Source organism: Streptopelia decaocto (assembly GCF_964273445.1).
Source record: "Streptopelia decaocto genome assembly, chromosome: 3".
Classification (NCBI taxonomy): domain Eukaryota; kingdom Metazoa; phylum Chordata; class Aves; order Columbiformes; family Columbidae; genus Streptopelia; species Streptopelia decaocto.
In genome coordinates this window covers 44,921,558-44,941,296 of record NC_138656.1, presented here as the reverse complement: position 1 = coordinate 44,941,296, position 19,739 = coordinate 44,921,558, and the positions used below count along the sequence as shown (strand labels likewise).

The following is a 19,739-nucleotide window of genomic DNA, read 5'->3' as shown; positions in this document are numbered from 1 at the left end:
AATTACTCCTTTTCAAAGCAAACTGGTTATACTGGTATAAAACCTACGGGTAGCTCAGCTGACGCTTATAGGATTCAAGTGAATGCTGAGCTCTCTGCAGAGCTGAGGGGGAACCGTGTCTGCTAGGTTGATTTAATCCTGAGTGTTATTACTGAGGCAGTGGTGTCTTGTACCCCTATCACAACAAGTTTTTTGAGCAGGTATCCCCGTTGTATGTATGTTTAATTATAAATTATGTACATGTACTAATATACTATGTACATTTTAAAACATACACAAAAAATGAATTTTTTAAAAGGATGAGATAAAGATTGAATAAACAATATTTAATTTGTTCTATTTATTATCAGTACAAGAAAATACTTGCTTCCAGCACCCAAACAGATTGTCTTGTGCACTCCCTGAGGTGGGTGCACCCCATGTTGGACACCACTGCACTCGGGGCTATGAAAGGATCTTGATGCGTAGTTCATATGTGGACAAGCAGACTGTGCCTGGCAAGCAGGACTGTGCTCATTTGCATCCAGCTCTGCCAGACTATTTTAGTCCAGGCCCAGAGAGAGAGCTGCTGTAGGGTGGCTTGTCTCTCTCTGCCAGGTGTACCACCAGTCCCAGATCTAGTGTTTAGCTGTGATGAAAAGCAGTATGTTCACCTGTTTCCTCTGTCTTCTCTCTCCCTTCTCCCTCCTCCCTCCACAAATAAATAACATTCTAGCTTGCCTAGAGAGCTTGAGGGTTTGATGACATTGGTTACAAAAACTCCAGGCCCAGCCTTGCTAATATTCTCAAGGCTTTTTTTTTTTTTTCTCCCACTAAAACATTGATGTGAGAGTTATAGCACTTAGGATGTAGTTGAATCTGGCCCTAAGGGCAGAATGTAATCAATTCTTGATGTGGAAGGGGAAATGCTACCTATTCAGGGCCGTTCACAGTTAGTGAGGAGGAAAGGAGCTGCATCAGAGATGGTGGAAGAAGCTGATGGGATTGAATGAGACACAGCAGGTCTCTTACTTTTCTTAATTTTATTTTATGAGGTGGCCAACATAAATAAAGAATGAACAGAGAGTGATGTTGCTTAAATGAGAGACCTTTGTGAACATAGCTACAAGCAGCTGAGGAAGTGGAAGGGCAATACAAAAGAGCAAATCTGTCTGTAATATAAAACCACCTTTAGCAGTTAAGTCTGGAAGGCTTAGAAAGCAGGAGGCTCCCCATGGAGAAAAACATTCTTCTTATGTATTTGCCTTGCTATTCCTGCACACAGAGCCAAGAGAGCAGGGAGCACTTAGCAATCAAAACTTGAGGTTCTTGGATACTCCTTTTCCTGGGGGATTCCACATTCAAAGAACACTTAAAAACCAAATCAGAAAATGAAAGAAGGTTTGGAAACAGATGGGCATTCTTGACCCCAGAGCTGCAATGCTGTTATCCTGGCTGGAGCAGCATCACAGGCTGACTCTGGGGTTTCTGATAAGTGAACACTGATTGGGGCAGCATCTCAGTGAAGGCATGAAGGGAAGTCTCAGCTTTGTAGAAGAACACAGTGGTAAAGAGGCAGAGATGGCTGGATGTCAGTAGCAATAAAAGGAAAGAGAGTTTTGCCAAGCAGTGACTTCCTTAAATAACCCTCTGTTTGTTATTTAAGTGGAGGCTGTGAGGCACCTAGAGAATTGATTTTTTTTTTTCCTTGTAGAAAATATGGTGGCGCTAGATAAACGTTTATGTGCTCCACGTGGATGTTTGGCACTTCCTTGGCAGCAGAGACTGGCCAAGGCAAGAAAGGGACTTGCAACAGCAGCTCTATGTGACTTGTTTTACATCTGCTATGAAATTAACTTGATTTTGCTGGGCTGGCTGGCTGGCTGGGCTGTAGAGAAGAGTACATTTCCGCCTTTTCTCACAGAAATACATATGTCACCTTTTGGGTTTTTTTGAAGCCCACAGAATTTGAATTCACACTTTAAGATTTTGAATGCTTCTTCCATTATGTTGAGAAGTATTGAAGAGGGTGTAGGTGCAGCATTCTCATACCTGTAGATTGTAGGAAAAGAGTCAGGGGATACAACTTTCAGCAATTTTCATGGAACATTACACTGTCTTCAAAATGAAAAAGTCTCCAGCAACAGACCTCCTTCACCAGTAGTTATGGCATTTCATCTGTGCTTACCTGCTAATTAGGTATTCCTTGCCAGAAAGGGTTTAATGTAAAAATGATGTATGAAAGTATGACTGTAGATGTCAGTACTATGTTAATTCACATGGGCTGGTGTTTGGGAGCAAGGAAAAAAAAAAGTGGAACAGGAACAAGAGTGGGTTGGAACATCTAATTTTTCTTTTTGAACAGCCACAGACTGGCCAGGCACAGGTGCGAACCTTTATTCTGCGACTTACAACTGAATAATGTGGAGTGGGATGCACTCCTACCCAAGGCTGACCCAGCTGACCGCCTGTTGTATCTGACAGCTAATCACAGAAAGTTAGGGATTGGAAGGGACCTTGAAAGAGCATCTAGTCCACCTTGTCTCAGAACATGTATCCTTAGGAACAGCAGTTGTAGACTTGAATAATTTGTACTAACATAAGTCTCATCTCATCACTTAAGTGAGAAGCCAAGAGAATGGGAAATCTTGAGGTATGGCAATGTCTCAAACGCAGGAGGGAGGGAGGGGGGGAGCAGCAGAGAAGAGGAGCCTGGGGAAGATCGGGGTCAGCTAACAGCGAGCAGCTGGGGAAAAGCTGGGAATGTACAGAATGGAGCAAAGGAAAAGAGAACATAGATCCAGGGCCAGCCTGAGAGGTGGATAAGCCAGAAGCACAGATGATTTGATGAGCCTAAGACAGCAGAGCGCATCAGTCACAAGGTAAAGCATTCAGGGAGGCTGACTCCCAGTTCTTGAGCTCAGGAAATAGTTGCTCTGGTGTGACAGGGCAGGCAGTTTAGGAGGAAAGCACCACTTTAGCCTTTGAGCAGCAGTCAACATTCACAGCCCTTATTTTAATGGGAACTTTTCCAGTTACTTGTCACTGAGTAAATACACTCCATTATATCATGAAATCATAAGCCAGCTTGATAGGAAAACAGCAGCTTAGAGCTTTTCCCTTTGAGAAAATTGATCTCTAAGTAGGTAACAGCATGCAGGACAGGACTTTGGGCCAGGATTTACAGAGCAAAAAACATAGACTTGGAAACTTCCTTATTACTATGTTAGTAAAACATTACCTTAAGCATACCGCTGATGCTGCCTATGGCAGTCATAAGCTTTTGTTGCAGACTGGGATTTTTTCCAAATCGTGTAGGATTTAGCTCTGGTATAGAAATCCAAAGATCTGTTCTGAACACTAGTGTGAAGACTGTATGCTTCTTCTGTAAGAGAAAGCATACAGCTAGTAAATGTGAAGCTCCAGTCACTGAGCTATAAATGTCCTAATCCATAGTTACAGAATGGAAAGCCATTATTTCTCTTGTGATAATGCCCATAAGCATCTGTAGGAGTCCTTAATGTGAAGTGCTTGGCACTCTGCAAACAGAAGGACATGCTTTGCAGTGGTTGTTCCCACGTTACTAATTTAAATTTACCTTGCAGGTGCATCCTGTATAATAATACCTGCAGATTCAAGAAACAGAACTTTGGGCCTGGTTTTTACACAGCAGAAAGATTTTTTGGCTTTGTGTTCCATGCCACTACTTAATATGATCCCATATTAAGTCATCATTGGTGATTTTTTTTTTTTTTTTTTTTTTTTTTTGTGAGCACATCATGAAGTTCTTTGAAAATATCTGCTGTTACTAGGTCCAAAATGAGACATCTAAGTTACTTCGTCCTCTTAGAAGCCGAGGCATATTCTCACAGAAGTTAAATCATACAGGGTCTTTCAGCTTTTATTGGTTTCAATGTTGGCAGCCCCCAAGAAGCATGGAGAAGATGACCTCCAAGAGTATCTGTGACCTGGTCTGATAGATGTCTACCAGGAAGCAGTGCCCATCTGGTCACCTCAGATCTTTTGCCTGCCTGATCTCAGAGTGCAGCACACTGTGTTTGAGGAGACAGACTTTGGATTCAAAGTAAAAAGCATCTCTCCTGAAAGGCTACGGGTGAAGACTCATGATGGTCTTCTTTGCAAACCTACTTCCATGGCCTTGTTCGTGCCGGCCCGTGCCCTGGCGGCGGTGCAGCGCGGTGTGGGCCCTGGAGGGAGCTGAGCAGTGATACTGGCTGCAAGCAGAGGCTGGGCAGAGATTGCAGGAGCGGTGCTGTGCTGCTGAGGGACTGCTATTTGTAGATCCCACTCTGACTTCACTGCACTGTTTAGCTCTGTGTTGTGCTTCTGGCTTGCTCTCTGCAACTCCCTGAAAGCCTTCCCTGGGGTACTGTGGTTTGTAAACATGTCTGCGCCATCCTGGACTTAACACAGTCAGTACAAAGAGTATATCTACCTTTTTTTACAGATGATTGCTGTTTTGTTTTGTTTTGTTTTGTTTTTTTCCAGCGTGGAGTTGAAGAAATGCTCTGGTTTCTTAAAACTGAGAAGTTGTGGGGTTTAGAGTTTTTAGGAAGCCTAAACAGTTGGAGTGGAGTCTGTCATGTATCCTGCAACAGAGAAACTCTCTATTACTGGACAGTTGCATGTGCATGCTTTCCTACAGAGATAAAATCCAGGGGAGACTTGTACAGCCTGAAGGAAGCAGGTTTGGAAAAAAAGTCTGAATATCATTCCCACACACCTCCTGGCACAAACGTCCTTGGGCAAATTCTGGCTTTTGAGATTGTCTAGCTGGGCTGCTTCAAGAGCACCCTGCTCATCACCCTCTCCCAAATGGGTGCAGCATTAGGTACTTAGTTCTGTGTATAGGAAGTGGCATCGAACACTTTGGGGACTATGTGCTTGCCCGAGCAACTATTTTCCGTCTTTCCCAGGAAGAGGCTGTAGCTGCCAGGAAGCAATTGCAGAGACCAGTACTGTAGCTACCTTAGCTTGTGTGGGATGGAGATGAATCATTAGGAGGCTCTGTACTGAAAGGAATGTTCTTGCTTGAAAAAGCTTTACTGAACTGTCTGGATTTCCAGTTGATATCCTTCCTTTTTTTTTTTTTTTTTTAATAAATAATCAAATTTTGAGCAAAGCAGAAAACCATTTCTTCATGAGATTTGCTCAAAAAAAAAGGTTCATTTTTCAGTGGCACATGTGTGCTGCTTTCAGCATCTCATTTTATGGGTCACTTGGTTATTGACTTTTATTTACATGACATGATTTGCTTAGAAAACATACTAGGCTATTTTTTGTTCTTCAGACACAAAATCCCTTACTTTGGAGGCAGGGTCCTGACATCAAATATTGCTAATGCTTATGCAGGTGGATTTTTATATTACATTGCTGGAAAGGAGTAAGTTGCATGTGGGTAATGGTATCTGTGAACAGTGCACACTAGAACAGACCAGGAGTCCAGGAGAGGGAGGTGTGAAGGTGGATTGCACCTGCAAGAGTTACCAGTGCAGGGCGGGTATCCCCATGGGACCATCCCCAAGCAGCCTTCTGGCATTTAGTCATGAGGGTCATCATGCTGGCAATTGACGTTGGGCTGACATAAAACTAACCATGTTGCTTTGTAGAGTTATTTCATAAATGCACACAGCTGTGCCTACAGCCAGATACGTAACTGCTCTGTGATCTACCAAAAGTGGTATTACAGGTGATGTATAAAGTCAGCTTGGTGATGGTTGTCTCTAACCTGCTAGATATGCTCAGTGTCAGCTGGACTGCCAGGAGCAGCCAGTCTGCTCTGATGGTTGAGTGCAGCAAAACATTAATAGAAATCTTCAGTGGCAAAAGTGCAATGGACTGTTGCCATTCCTGCTGCAGCAGGAATTCCCCTGATGAGGGACAAGCATGTTCAGTCCCACAGCCAGATGAATAATGTGCAAAGGATTATGTAAACTGTGACGTAACGTGGTATTGCTTCAGCATTGACCCTGCTGTTTTGAGGTGTTTGGCTTTTTTAAAATTATTTTAACCACAAAACCTTGTACTAGTGTTTGGGAGGTTCTGTTGGATGTTGATAATGCTGATTGCTAGGCTGTAAGAAAGATCTCACCACAGAAATTAAGGAAGTATGTAATTAAAGGTGTCAACATGATCTGCAGTGGGCTGTTTATTCTTTCTGCTTCACTTGTTGCAGCTTGAAAGCTTTGCAGCCTTAAAACATTATGGTTTTCTGGCACTGCAACAAGCCACACTTCCATGGAAGACTGTCACGACATCTCTCAGTGTTCTCATTCTCAGACCAGTGCTGTTGGTGGCACAGCATGCATGTGGTCAATGGGAAAGAGTAAGACCTGCCTGCTTGGTCCTCTGAAAATGCTCAGAAATTTACCTATTTTCATACAGTGTCTCATCACACATGGTAACCTGCTGAGTGACAGTCAAAATTCTTTACCCTTGGCACCCCAGTCTTGTTCTTGATGCTCCACTGAAGTTCTCCACCTTTCCTGGGCTGAAGTAGCAGGTCGTGCAGGGCGCCATGGTCATCACCCTGGGCAGAGCACTGAGGAGAGGGTCCATACATAGCAGGGAAACAAGCTGGGCTGCAGGAAATTCCTTAGTTTACTAAATACTTTGCTAAATTATACCATTTATGTTGAATTTTACTGTTTGGTTTACTAAATTAGTTCTTTCTTTGACTTTTCATAACTCAGCGCTGCCTGTTCTGGAGGCCAGGGACTCTTTTGACCAGAGTCAGCATGGAGCAGCTATGCATTGGTTTTCAGTCCTTTTTCATCTGCCCTTGGATCACTTCTAGACGTGCTCTTAATTCTCTCTATGGATAGAAGTCAGAGTGCAATGTGTGGATCACATTATTGCTGATGCTGTGAGGAAAACAATCTTTTATAATGCTGGGAGGCAAGATAAAAGCACCCTTTTGCAGAAGCTGTTTGGAACAATTTTTGTGACTAGGTTTTTACGTGCAGATGTGGAGGCATTGTTAAAGGCTTACTTATAGAGGTTGGAAAAGTGCAGTCAAATCACATTTTTACTAAATAGCTTGGAACAAACTTAATTGAAACCAAATGTAGAGCATAACTGTGTGCTACTGGCTGCTTAGGTAAGGGTGCAAAGTAAGTTTCTGGGTGAAGGTGACCTAGTAAAAACTTACCCAGAAGCATGGGCTGCCAAGAGAGACCCTAATGTCCAAGAGGAGAACCATCTTTGGAAGGACTATGTCCAGTTTCATCTTCCTTGTGTCAGAAAGCCAATCTAGTGCCTGTTTAGGAGGTTGGGGTTTTTTTTGTTCATTTGTTATTTAAATTGCTTCTTCATAGGTTCCAAGCTCCAAGCAACTCCCGAGTATGGATCATTCTTTGATCATTTATATAGAATTCTTGTGCTAAGCAATCCTAAAGGGAAGTCAGATTAATCTACCAAAATAGCAAATACAAACATCTGCTTGCTCTGAAATATTGGTCAGAACCCTAGTTAGTATAAATTAGGATGACTCCTTTGACTTGACAAAGTAGACTTGTCACTGTAGCTTTGGCTGCTCTTTTTAAACGAAGAGGAATGAAATACATGCAGCAAAATGTCCTGCATTAAAGATCTGGATACTTACTGCCCAGTTCCTGCAAGAGAGCAGTATCTGAAATAAACTGGAATAAAATGCAGAAGAGAACTGTTATGTCCTCTTCAAGCTGTCTTGACAGGCTTGTCATAAGGCCATCAAACTGGCTATGGTTTGAGAATGGTCTGGCGTACATTTCTTCCAGGCCATTAAGAACAGAGCCGATATGAAAACTGATTTTCTGGCAAGCCAGATAAGCTCCAGTGCTTCCAAAGCTTACGTGATGGAACTTTGTGTGAAACCGAAATTCTGAAAAATCTCACTGGGAAAATATTAAAACATTACTTTTTATTTTGTTGCTGGTTTTTTTTCAGCTCTTTGTATTGGTCTCTACTCGTTGAGAAAGATGAAAAAATGTTTGAACTGTCATATATCATCAATTGCCACTTTCCATGAAAACATAATTTTTATGATGGATGTGTATTTTCTGACAGAAAACTTCTGTCAGCATTTTATAATGTTTTCTGAATAAGACCCAAAAATCATCTTGTGCACCTTCAGAAAGGTAACTTCTCAGGAATATAAAACAGTCTATAATTGCTCGGACTTAGGAAGAAGGAATTAACTGACTTTTCAAACCCTAGTCTTTGAAAGCTGTGCCATATGTCAGGGGAGAAAATATTTCCCAATTGTCAAAAAATAACAGGTTCTGGATAGATTTTTCTTATGTATGTATCTGTATGTAACACACCTAAATGTGCTGTCCTCATGTGTGACTCTAAATTGTTAGCTTTTTGCTCAAAGAAGACAATAAAATTATTTCTAAATTCTTAAACTGATGTTTCTACCACTCCTGTACCTGATTCAGGAGTATTGGGGTCTGCACAGTTGCTAATGAAGTTAAATTAATTTGAAAATCAATCCTAGATTACAAGGTTGGTTTCCAGGCCATGCAGTTTGGATTGGCATACATATGGTAATAGCTGGGCCTATCAAGGTAGCAGGGTATTTTATCACGAACCTCAGTTATACTATGAATGTGAGCAGTAAGTCTTTTGCACAGCAGAGGATAACAAGATTTTTTTTCCACTGTGTTTTTTTCTTACACATCTGATTTATCCTGCCCCAAATGACAATGCTTTTGACCTCCTTAAGATTTGTGTGTTATGTTGTAAGCACCAATAGATTACAGTAGGTTTTGAAGCTTTCCATTTTTATTCTGAGCCTCTGAGCTCTGAGCTACTAAATAACAGGTTGGTAATCACAACAGGAAAAATGCAAAAGGATAAATTAACCTATTAAAAATGTGTCCAAATTACTTAGTCCTACAAAGCAGTTAAGTATAGAAAAAGCAGTTAATTCATTTGGAGTCCTTATTTTTTTTTCTAACGTGCTGCTCAGCAAGGAAGACCAGAAACACTGGTGGGATTGGAGCAGTGGGAAGAATGTGACTGATGGGGATCCATCCTAATGAGGACCGGACTGTAGGAGCATGTGTGGGGGCTGCCTGAGGATGTTTCATGTGAACATTTTCTTAAATATTTCTGCGTTTTTTTTTTCTGCAATGTGTATGTTTGCTAAGGAGTTGAGTGTGCAGCCTACTCTCTCACCAGGCATCGGATCGGACGAGGCTGCTGCAGTTTGCCCTGAGCTGTGCCGAGCCAAAACGCGCTCTGCAATGCGCCCGCTCTGCGGGCGATGTGCCAGCCTCCGCTCCACAGCCCTCTTTCCAGCATGGAAACAGAAATGGCTTTCCCTGCTTAGCTTCTTCATTTATTTTGAGTCTACTTTACAGTTAAAATAGCTGTGGCTCTGAGAGATGCATTCCTTGAGTGCAAGACAGAAAATGGAATGAACTTGGTCAAAATAGGTTATAGTAGCGGCAGTGACTTGCACGGTGATTGCTGCTGATTGCACGTGCAAGTTTTTGCTGGTAGACAGGGTGAGAAGGAGGGAGAGTTTGCATGTGCATGCTGTATCATAACCATGGAAGTTTGTTATTTTCCATGTTCTGCAGAGTCCCTTCAGCAAGGCCAAAGTGCACGAGCTGGTGTGTGCTGCCCAGCCAGGGGTTACTTGGTGGAGCTCTGTCCCTGCCCTGGGTGTGCACAGACCACTGGTTCTGACTGCGTGTTTGGGAACTCCAAGAGTCCTTTTGTGCTCTGGTTCTATAGCTTGTATTGGAAATCCTGATTGGTTTTTAAAGCAAATAAGCCTACATAAATAAATGTATTCTCCATGCACACACTTCAGGGCAGAGGAGAGAGAAAAATCTGAATTTTACAGTCATAACTGTATATTCATTCTGAGAATTGAAGACTAGGTGAATCCACTATTTAATTTGACTGACTAAAGCTTTGAAAGGTAAATCATGCATGTGTGGAACTCTGAACCCTTTTCATTTCAGTATTGTTTGGGTAAATGGCATTTAAGTCAATGTAAAAATCCTTAAAAAGTGCAAATTCACTGTTTAGGTTTCTTACACAGTTGGATCTATGTTTGGGATATATTTGTGTACTTAGATAGAAAATCATATTTAAATATTTTATACTAGTCATTAACTATGCAAAACCTGATTCATGTTAAAAAGTGAGTTCTCTTCCAAAAGATATTTAATATCACTCTTGTTTTATTGCATATTAGTAAATTATGAAACAATTGTGCTCACTGTGCCAATAAAGGCTGTTTTTTAAGACAATGGGATTGTACAGAGGCTTTCAGAATTATATTTAGTCAACAATTAGGTTGATGTTTGAGTCAGAAAGTGATTCAGCTGACTTTTTTAGAGCTGTGTGGGTTTTGCATAGGGAATGGGTTACAAATCTTGCACATTTCTTTCAAGAAGGAGACCAGATAGGAGATTGTGTGGCTGGAGCAGGACTGCTGGCTAAGAAAGGATTGTCCTATCCAGTATACCTGGCAGCTTTCCATAATCGCTTTTCAAGTTAAACTTGTGCAGCTACCAAAATCTTAATTATATACAAAAGTACCCTTTTGTCTGTTTGACTGCTCTTGTCTTCCTAAAGATGGAGTCCAGCCTGTTGTCCGTTTTCACATGTCTCAAGACTGAGATATTTCACTTCATAAGACTTAATACTTTATGCATGTATTTTGTTTGCTATAGGGTTCTGCTTCTAAAGGGAAGAATTTCAAAACTACCTCTGTGCTCTACCTGGAGTGTTGCCTGGGCTACTCAAGACTTCCTGTATTAGTAGGAGTACACTCTGTGCAGTGTGGCATTTTCAGAAAGCCATATCTACTGGAGAATGTCAAAACTTGATTAAGTTGTGGGGAAGGAGGAGGTGATGTGCTGTAAGTCACTCATACAGAATCATTTGTAGGAGCATTTTATGTCAGCTATAACAGCCTAATGGGTGCTAGCAGAATATAAATCCCCTGATCAAAAGAAGATAACTCTTTGTTAAGAGGCTTTATTATTGCAACAGCAGTTAAGGTTAAGTAAGTGTATCTATTCTAGCACCATAGTTTTCACTTATAATGAACACCTGTTATCTTTTAAGCTGAAATTTTCTGCTCTGTCCTTGGCAGAACATGGTTTCTGTGAGGCTCTTAGTCTTGCTATGTAGAGGAATGTGCCTCCAACTGAACTGTTTCACCTCCAGTTTCTCAATCTCACAAATTAAAATTGGAAAGTAATCTTTAAATATATGCTTCTTTCCCCACTGCACTCAGAGAGGAAAAAGAAAAAAAGACAATTGAGTTTGCTTCTTTGGCATTCTTGGCAGTCTGAAGGTTCACTGTTTCAATGTCTTGGTGCTATTTTTGCTGCCCTTCTAGTAGCTCGAGTTCACCAGAGGGCACCGAAACATTAAGGCTTAAGAGCAAGTCCAACCACAGTACTTGTGTAGTTCCTCATAGTACTGTTTCACACAAAATTTCTGCAAGATGTTGTTGTTGCTGTAACTGAGGATGTAGAATTGCTCTTAAGCACTGCCCTGCCCATTCAGTTTTTCCATACTGCCCCTCTCAGGTGTATTGATTTTCACTGCTTCTGTAGGAGAATAGGAAGGTCCCTTTCCCCATAACTCTTACCTGGTGATTAAAGCACTGCTATGGGGTGAGAGCATGAAAAATGCTACTTTTAAAATTGAACTTAATTAGCTTATGGAAGGGATTAGAGAAGAGAGGGCTGTAAGGACTGGTGTCTGCGTCACTGGTGTTGCAGGCTCATTTGGCTTAATGTAATCTGGTGTCTGACTGGATAACCTTGTTACACTGATATAGTGCTGCCAACTCTAAGAGCCTCGTGGTTTTTGTTGGTGTTTTGCTGGGGTTTTTTCTTTGTTCGTTTGGTTGGTTTACCTGCTCTTCTTATGGAATAGTTGAAACTAGCAGAGAAAGTGCAAGATCAATGAAAAGCTAGAGTAATGACAGTGTGGGGCTGCAAGGAAGAAGAGGACCAGCATATGCACTGTAATGCTAAAATTATTCACTGTGATGTGGGAAAATGACATTAGCCACATGATGTCTTTGACTTGTTCTGGTCATGTGCTGTCTTGGGGGTGTCAGAATGGAGGATAAGGCTCCAGTGTGGTGGCAGAGACACAGAACTTGGAAGCGCATAGGCATGATCTGCACAGCTTTGCGTCTGGAGTAGAAGCAGATTTGGAAGTCAGAGGATTAATGACAGTGAACTGGGCAGGAATTGGGAGTGCAAAAGAAAAGGTGGGATCAGGTTCCAGTACCCAGGAATCACGTCAGCTGGGCTGAGGGCAGCACTCTTTCTCTATAGGGTTCAGACACCTTCCTTCTGGGCTATTTTGAGGAAGGTACTGCTTTGACACACATATGGAAAAAAGATTATTCAGAAAAAGGCCAAAACAGCTGCTGAGGGTGAAAGGCACAGGTAGTTTATAAGTGGAAAAATTAAATGCATGCTGCCTTACAGACCTGCATGCCCTCTAAGTCTTGCTACAAACAAATAAGTGTGCAGAACAGAGGAAGAACTATTCAGAATGCACTGTGCTTGTGTAGTAAAGGAGGGAAACAGAGAACATAGGGGAGAAGTTTCCTGATGAGATCTGTCAAACAGTGGAAATGGTTTCAAAGCAATTAACTGACATGCTCTCACTTTGACCTTGTTTTCCTGCTTTAGGAAAGTTAGCCCTGCTTTAAATTGCTGGTCTTGGACATGCTTTATGAGGATCAGGAGTGAGCTTACCTTCCCTTCCTGCTTTTGTCCTAGGTCCAACACGAAAGATGCCCCTGACTGCCAGTGCCATGGACTTTTTTCAGCTCTTTGTCCCTGATAACGTACTAAAGAATATGGTGGTCCAAACCAACATGTACGCCAAGAAGTACCAGGAGAGGTTCGGTAGTGATGATGCCTGGATTGACGTCACCTTGACGGAAATGAAGGCCTTCTTAGGCTACATGATATCAACCAGCATCCACCACTGTGAGTCTGTTCTCAGCATCTGGAGCAGTGGCTTCTACAGCAACAAGAGCATTGCACTTATCATGACGCAGTCACGGTTTGAGAAGATCCTGAAGTACTTCCACATTGTGGCCTTCCGCTCGAGCCAGACAACGCATGGCCTCTACAAAATCCAGCCCTTTCTGGACTCTCTGCAGAATGGCTTTGACTCTGCTTTTAGACCTTCACAAGCCCAGGTAAGAGTTAACTTGTTGGCAGGGAGCATCTAACCTACATGCTTTAGGTTGTCTTGCTATGACTGAAAGCACAGAGCACAACTGCCTGTACAAAGAGCTGGGGCTTCAGAGAGTGAAGCTCGGCTGCGTTGCCTCCATGAAGCATGAGAGAAAGTGGCACTTCCCTACACCAGTCCTCAGCAACGTCTGACTTAGAGCTCTACAGCGCAGGTGCCTGGCATTTTTCAATAGGAATGATGCTCTCTGAGCTGGGGCTGTTTGCTTTAGTGGTCTAAACAAGCTTAGAGTCTTCTCAGTGAGCTTGGCACCACTGGGTTTTGCTATCCTGAGGATGGATTTCAGGCTCCTCCTGCAGTCCAGGAGAGTGGAAAGGGCAGAGCTGCTGCAGCTGTGCTGGAGGCACAACCTGTAGATGCTTCTGCTACAGGCTGAGGGTTGGATACAGGAGCTGAGTTTGCTCAGAATGACTGGCCCTGACCTTAGCAGTAGATGCTTGCCATGTGGTCCAGCTACCTCCCCATGGCCAGGAAAAGGGAAAATAATCAGGGGGTAGGTGCCTTTGCTCGCTGTGGTTGTCGGCTGCCCTCAGCAGCACTGCCTGTGCCTTGTGCCAGTCCTGGTTAGTAATGATGGGTGATGCCTCTGTGGAAAAACTTATTGATGTGCAGATTTGCAACTAAAGTGCCAGGGAACTGGAATTATTTCTAGACTACCTGGAATAAAAGTAAACAGGACTCCAATGAATTTTTGTTTCCAGATACAATAAGGCATAATCCTTATGGCCATTGACTTAAATGGGCAGAAGATAAAGGCTTCGGAAATGTGATCACTGTGTCTAAGTATAATGGTGTGCTGTGGGATGTGCTGTGAGTGCAAATCCATTAAAGGATGAAATTTGATTTGTATGTATATCCCTTCTCCCTTCCCCCTTCTCAAGCAAGGTTTGAGAACTGAATTGGCAAAATCATAACATCCTGTTTGCAGTGTCAAAACATCTGAATCTTGACAAGCAAATGTATGTTTGTGCTGAGCTCGGTAAGGAGATGCTACAAAAAAAAAAAAAAGGGCAGGGGGGAAGAAGAAGTGACAGTCCAGTTCTCTTGCTTCCCCCTCCACTTCTGTGTTCCATTGTCAGTGTTTACGTCAGTGATTTCTACACAGCGTGTTTCAGTGATATTGAGTGAAATAAAAAGCACTAAAATACAGCTTCAAAAATAGCTCTGTGAGAAAGAAAATGGGTTTGGACCTGTTGTTAAAAATACCTTAGTGTAGTGCCTGTAGCCTACTGGGGGATGTTCCAGGCCTCCTAAAATGAGCCGTGTGCCTAAGGTCCTCCTGGGTTCTATAAGGCAGTGCTGCACACTACCTGTCTCAGGAGACATGGACCCATCTGCTCAAAACAACAGGAAAGATCTCTCCCTGGAAATTGTCTTGAGTGCAGATTAGCAGACTGCAGTAAACATCAAACCCAGAGTGTCAGGCTTAGTGAGAAATAATAGAAATAATTTAAAATAATAGCCCAGTTGCACAGAAACAAAGGGAAAAGACAAGGGGAAAAAACAATTCAGATGGGCTTTTGGATGTGCTGCCTTGGAAAGTGTTTTGGGAAGAGGGGCCCAGGTTTCTGTAATCAGTGGTATCTGTAATACCAAGTTCAAAAAGGATTTGTTGCTTAAAGTACACCTGTATCTTAAACATAAGACTTATGGTATCTGGATGGTTTGTGTCTGAGCCGTGATCTATGCGCAGGCATTAGGCTGACGTCTTGTAAGCGGCATCAAGGAGAGGAATTACTTGGGCTCCTTGCTGTTAACTACGGCAAGGCTGTTTGGATTTGCAGGTAGACTTACTACTGATTTTATTTCTCTGGCAGTGTGGACTCACACGATGTAGGTTAGGAAGAGGCATTTTTAACTCCCCCCTATGGACAGCACAGGCAGTCTGCGTCAGGTGGGCAGTGCAACATCTGCCTTCGCTGTTATTTCTTCTACAGATTTGATATTTTGTTTTTGGAGAGCTAGAAAAGATTCGTTAAGTGGAATTTAGCTCTCAGAAAATGTTTAGGTGTTTGGTTGTTTTTTTTTTGTAAACCCCCCCAAAATATGTGCCTGCAAAAATTACATCACAGTTTCCATGAAAGGAAACAAGGAGAGACAACTATGCCAATATACCAAAACAAAGAAGAGTCCAGTGGATTATAATTATTTTGCTAAATATACTGAGCAAACAAAGGAAATAATTACCCCCCAGCTTATTGAAAGCCCAGAACATTATAATTGTGTGTTGTAGTGCTAGCTTCAGTTTCTGAAGTAAAAAAAAAAAAAGTGTTCTGACCTAGATTGGATAAGAATGACAGGAATATTCTCTGCATCCTATCCTTCCCCAACATCTTGTGTATAAATAACTGCTGCCTCTATCTGAGCAAGAAGAGGTGGAAGTTTGGGTCAGTTCCTGCCATCAGTGCCGTCTCTTTGCTGCTGGAGTATGCGTAGCTTTGTAGTTCTGTTACTGTTGACAAGTAGAAGCCTGAAGATGGGGAAGATGCCCTGCCTGAGCTGAGGTATGCTGCAACAAATTCAAGGGTACTCACCTGCCAGCAGTATACACTGAATTCCAGAAACTGGAGGAGTTCAGGAAAATAACATTACAGCTCAAATATCCTTCTGTGCCTGCTGAGAATTTATATGCTTGTCAGCGGGATGTGTCTAGACAGGATTGCTGTCCCCAGCTGCCCCTGGCTGGTGTGGGAGAGGTCAGGAGCACAACTGCGGGCACTCTCATCTTCCCTCTCGCTGCAAAGTACCTTCTCTTTGGCATCTTGGAACCAAACATTTCTGTATCTGCCCAGTGAAATGTCATTTGGGAACAGCCAGGTTAACTCTTTAGCTCAGGTGTCAACAAACCCCCTGGCAAAATGAGAGACATAACTCTAACCTCTTGCTCCAAAGGCATGGTGCTAAAATTTGGCCAGTAACTAGGGGGCTTGTTTGTGTTTCACTCTTGGGGATATCGTAGAGTACAGCTAAACAGTTTGACATAGTTCTTCCAAACCAGCTCACAGCATTAGATGACAGCTCATCTGAAAACACAGAGGGGCAAGACCAGGCTGACGAGCTCATAGCTCTTCTGTGTCCTCAGCATTAAATACTGATTTGGTATGGGCATTTCTGAATTAAAAGATCTTGCCCAAGTCACACCTCTATATCTCAGTTTTCCTGTTTGCAGAATGATTCTTTATAAGGGTGCTGGTCCCAAACCAGGACTGTTCTGTCTCAGGGCATCTGTGAGTGTAACACAAAGATGTAAATATTCAGAGGACATCAGCTAAGTGTAGGATGTGGAGCAAAAGAAAGACAGAGAAGCAATAAGAATATTGAATAGCAAGGTAATAGCAATTTCTGATGTCCTGTAGCTCTTAGTTGGTTGATCCTCAGGTGAAGCCAGATTTTAGGGCAAGTTTGACAGCAGAAAATTAACCTTTATGGCTATTTTAAAATTACCTCATGGTAATGGATTGCTGAAAGAACTGATTTTTTTTTTTTTTGGAAGAGAGTCAATTGAAGACTGATCAAATGGTCAGAGAAGCGTGACATCATGCCTCCATCAGAGGTGGAAGCTAACCTTTGAATGACGGTAAAGAGGATCAGTAAAATGTGGATGGGGCAAGCAGGACTTTGAAAGTCAAGAGAAAGCTCTCCTTATCCAATATATCAGACAGATTCTATCAGAGAGAAAAAAAGTGAGGTGGCCAGTGTGATGGACTAAGAGTGGCTTTCCAGCAGCAACATGCAGGGCAGGATTGCCTTATGTTGAGGCCAAAGGAAAACTGTTGCAGCATGGCTGTTGGCTTGGATGAAAACTTTACTATGTGAGTGGGTTGTTACTCTAAAATTAGTAACCTTTTAGAGCTGTTACCCGGAAAGAATGGAAAAATAGGCAGGCTTTACCTGGCTCAGAAGACCTTGCAAGGATTTGGAGGTAAAGACTGACATTTAGATTCACTGGCCAGCGAGATCTGCAGCAGGGGGAGGAGGACTTCTGCTGTGGCCAAAAAAGGAGATAGTAAGGGGTTAGCTTAAGGGAAGGGAGATGCTCTCAAATGTAGCATAATAAAACCAGAACTGACAGATAGATATGCAAGCAGAGATGTCAAATGCTAGCAGAGAATTTAGTTTAGACAGGAGGAGCTCTGGAGCAAAGAAGCAGAAGCACAAGCTACTGTTGCAGAAGCAATGGCTCAGTCTGCATACAGGTGCAGTTACCCAGGGGACTCAGTTTGCAGCTGGATGGTACCCACCAAAAGCCAGAGACAAGACAAGCTGAGGCAGTTTCTCCTGGAGACAGGTAGAAGAGAGAGCCTGTGTCGGGGCTGGCCATAGAACTAAGAGAAGATGAGCTATCTCAAGGAGGTGTTGGTTCATTATCTAAGGCAATGGAATCCGGCAAGTCCAAGCACAGAAAAGTTAGTGACTCTGAGCTTTGCCTACAAGCCTTTTTGGGCTGTGCTGATAGCAGGATGAGTGGAACTGTGGAGTGGAAAGAGCTTTGGAGATTATCTAAAATGGAGAAAAAAGAAAGGCACTCCTGACAGTGGCTAGCTGCTTTGTTCAGTGAATGAAAGATGTTGTGAGATGTAGCAATTCTGGAGAGGCAAGACTCCTAGATGAGACTCCAGCATTTGTAGTGCATGTATATATTGAGGGAAAAACAGAGTGAAAGCTTTGTAAGAAGATCTAGCAAGGATGAGGATGGCTATAGAGAAGAGGAACAAAAATCCCAATGGGATACCTGTGGGGAAGCAAGCCAACTAAATGAGGAGCTTCTCAGACCTGAAAAAAACTGGGAATTTGAAATAAGAAAATGGGGCTGATTTCGGTGAAAAATCCATGGGATATATTGCATCAAAGGAAGTCAGAATAGCGGGGAGGGGCGCTTGGAGAGTGAGTCAAAGATGGTGAAGAGGTGGCCAGGAATGCATGTAGGAGTCAATTAAGCCTGAAAGTAGATTTTTGTATAGGAAGATGAGAAGCAGGAAAGAATATGTCATGGGGACAGTAAGCTCACTCTTGGAGAAGTGGGTATTGCAGCGACAGCAAGAATGGGGAGGAGGGAGGAAGCAAATACCACTTTGCATGGCGATTTGGCAAAGAGATGGGTTTGAGATTAAAGGAGGAGTGAGGAGACTCAGAATGGAAGAGGATGAATGAACTGACAGGACTGGCCAGTAGCAAGAGAGAGAACTTTTGTCATAAGAAAACCATGTCAGTGCCAGAAGCAACAATTGCGCCCTTTGAAAATCGGATGGGGATCAGCTGCTCCAGCAGCAGGCACAGCCCACGCAGTGTCCTGGTTGCAAAGCCATTTACAGCTGCTGAAGCAGTGGTTGCACATGGAGGGGTGACAACAGCTGCCTCCCCACCCTTTCTGGAGGAACCCAGAAGAGCAAGCTCCAGGGTTTTCATGTCAGTTCTCCTGCATGTCCACATACCTTCTTTGCAGCAACAGCAAATCTTGCCCTACCCTGTTTCCATTTTCGTTCCCTCTCGCCAGTAGGGACTTTGGAGGAACATTTATCTTATGCAGAAATGGGAACAACTTAAACATTTGGAATAAGGGGATGAAGGGGAAGCTCTAGGTCCTAGGAGAAGGTAGGGCTGAGTGTGGGTAGGGAGAAGAGGAAGGTGAGGAGACACTTTAAAATTCAGATTTGCTTTCTAAATTTAAGGCTGACAGGCCTGACTGTGTCTTAGAAGGCAGAAAGAGTTTGAAGGGTAAGCAGGATGCAGCAGAGCTGCTTGAGGAGAGCTGATGCTGTGATGCAAAGGAGGGAGCTAAGCTAATGACAGAAGGTAAAAAAAATTCCTCAAGTGATGCTTATACAGCCTTTTCTTTCTGCTGCTCTCCATCTGACAGCAGGAGAGGTTATAAGAGTTGAACCACACCACACTGCAGGATCTGGCAGGTAAGCGAGCCTTTCCAGAAGCTGAGGAATTCTTAAGAGTGTCTCCAGCCCCATCCCAAGGGATGTGGTCCTCCCCTCTGCACAGAAGAGGCAGAAAGGGAAAAGCGAATGAGGGCATGTTTAATATTTGCAAAAAGCTGACAGAGCTCCCCAAAGTGAAAATGTGAAATGCCCCAGGTGGCCGTCAGAGAGGAAGAGCAGGGTTTCGTGTGGACCTCGAGAGAGGAAGAGGATTTGGCTTCAGTGGGGAAATGGGACAGCTGCAGCTTTAAGAACAGATAGCTTTGTGCACAGCTCTTCTTGCTTGCATCTGCATTTTGGTGTATAATTTGAACATTTCACAAGAGTGCTTTGGGATGGTCCTGTGAATGTTTTATGAGGCGTTAAGTAGTGGAATGTGTATAAATGAAAGTGTGCAGCCACCACTGCACAAGGAGGGCACGGGTGCCTATTTTGGGCTGACAGTGATGTTCAACAACCATCTTGTATTCAGGAGGCCAGCAGCTGCTCATCACTGATATTTAACTGCTTACCCACCACATCTCTCCTACAAGCTTTGCTCCCAGGTTTAATGCAGCTTTGTTCTCATTT

General features: G+C 43.0%; 1 protein-coding gene across 1 annotated transcript in view; it reads left to right on the top strand.

The window, feature by feature from the left end:
* PGBD5 (piggyBac transposable element derived 5) overlaps positions 1-19,739 on the top strand; it is a 62,138-nt gene that overhangs the window by 16,326 nt on the left and 26,073 nt on the right. Inside the window, exon 2 of the mRNA XM_082048658.1 lies at positions 12,759-13,186. Within this exon, the coding sequence (XP_081904784.1) occupies positions 12,759-13,186 (428 nt within the window). The remainder of the gene's footprint in view (positions 1-12,758; positions 13,187-19,739) is intronic.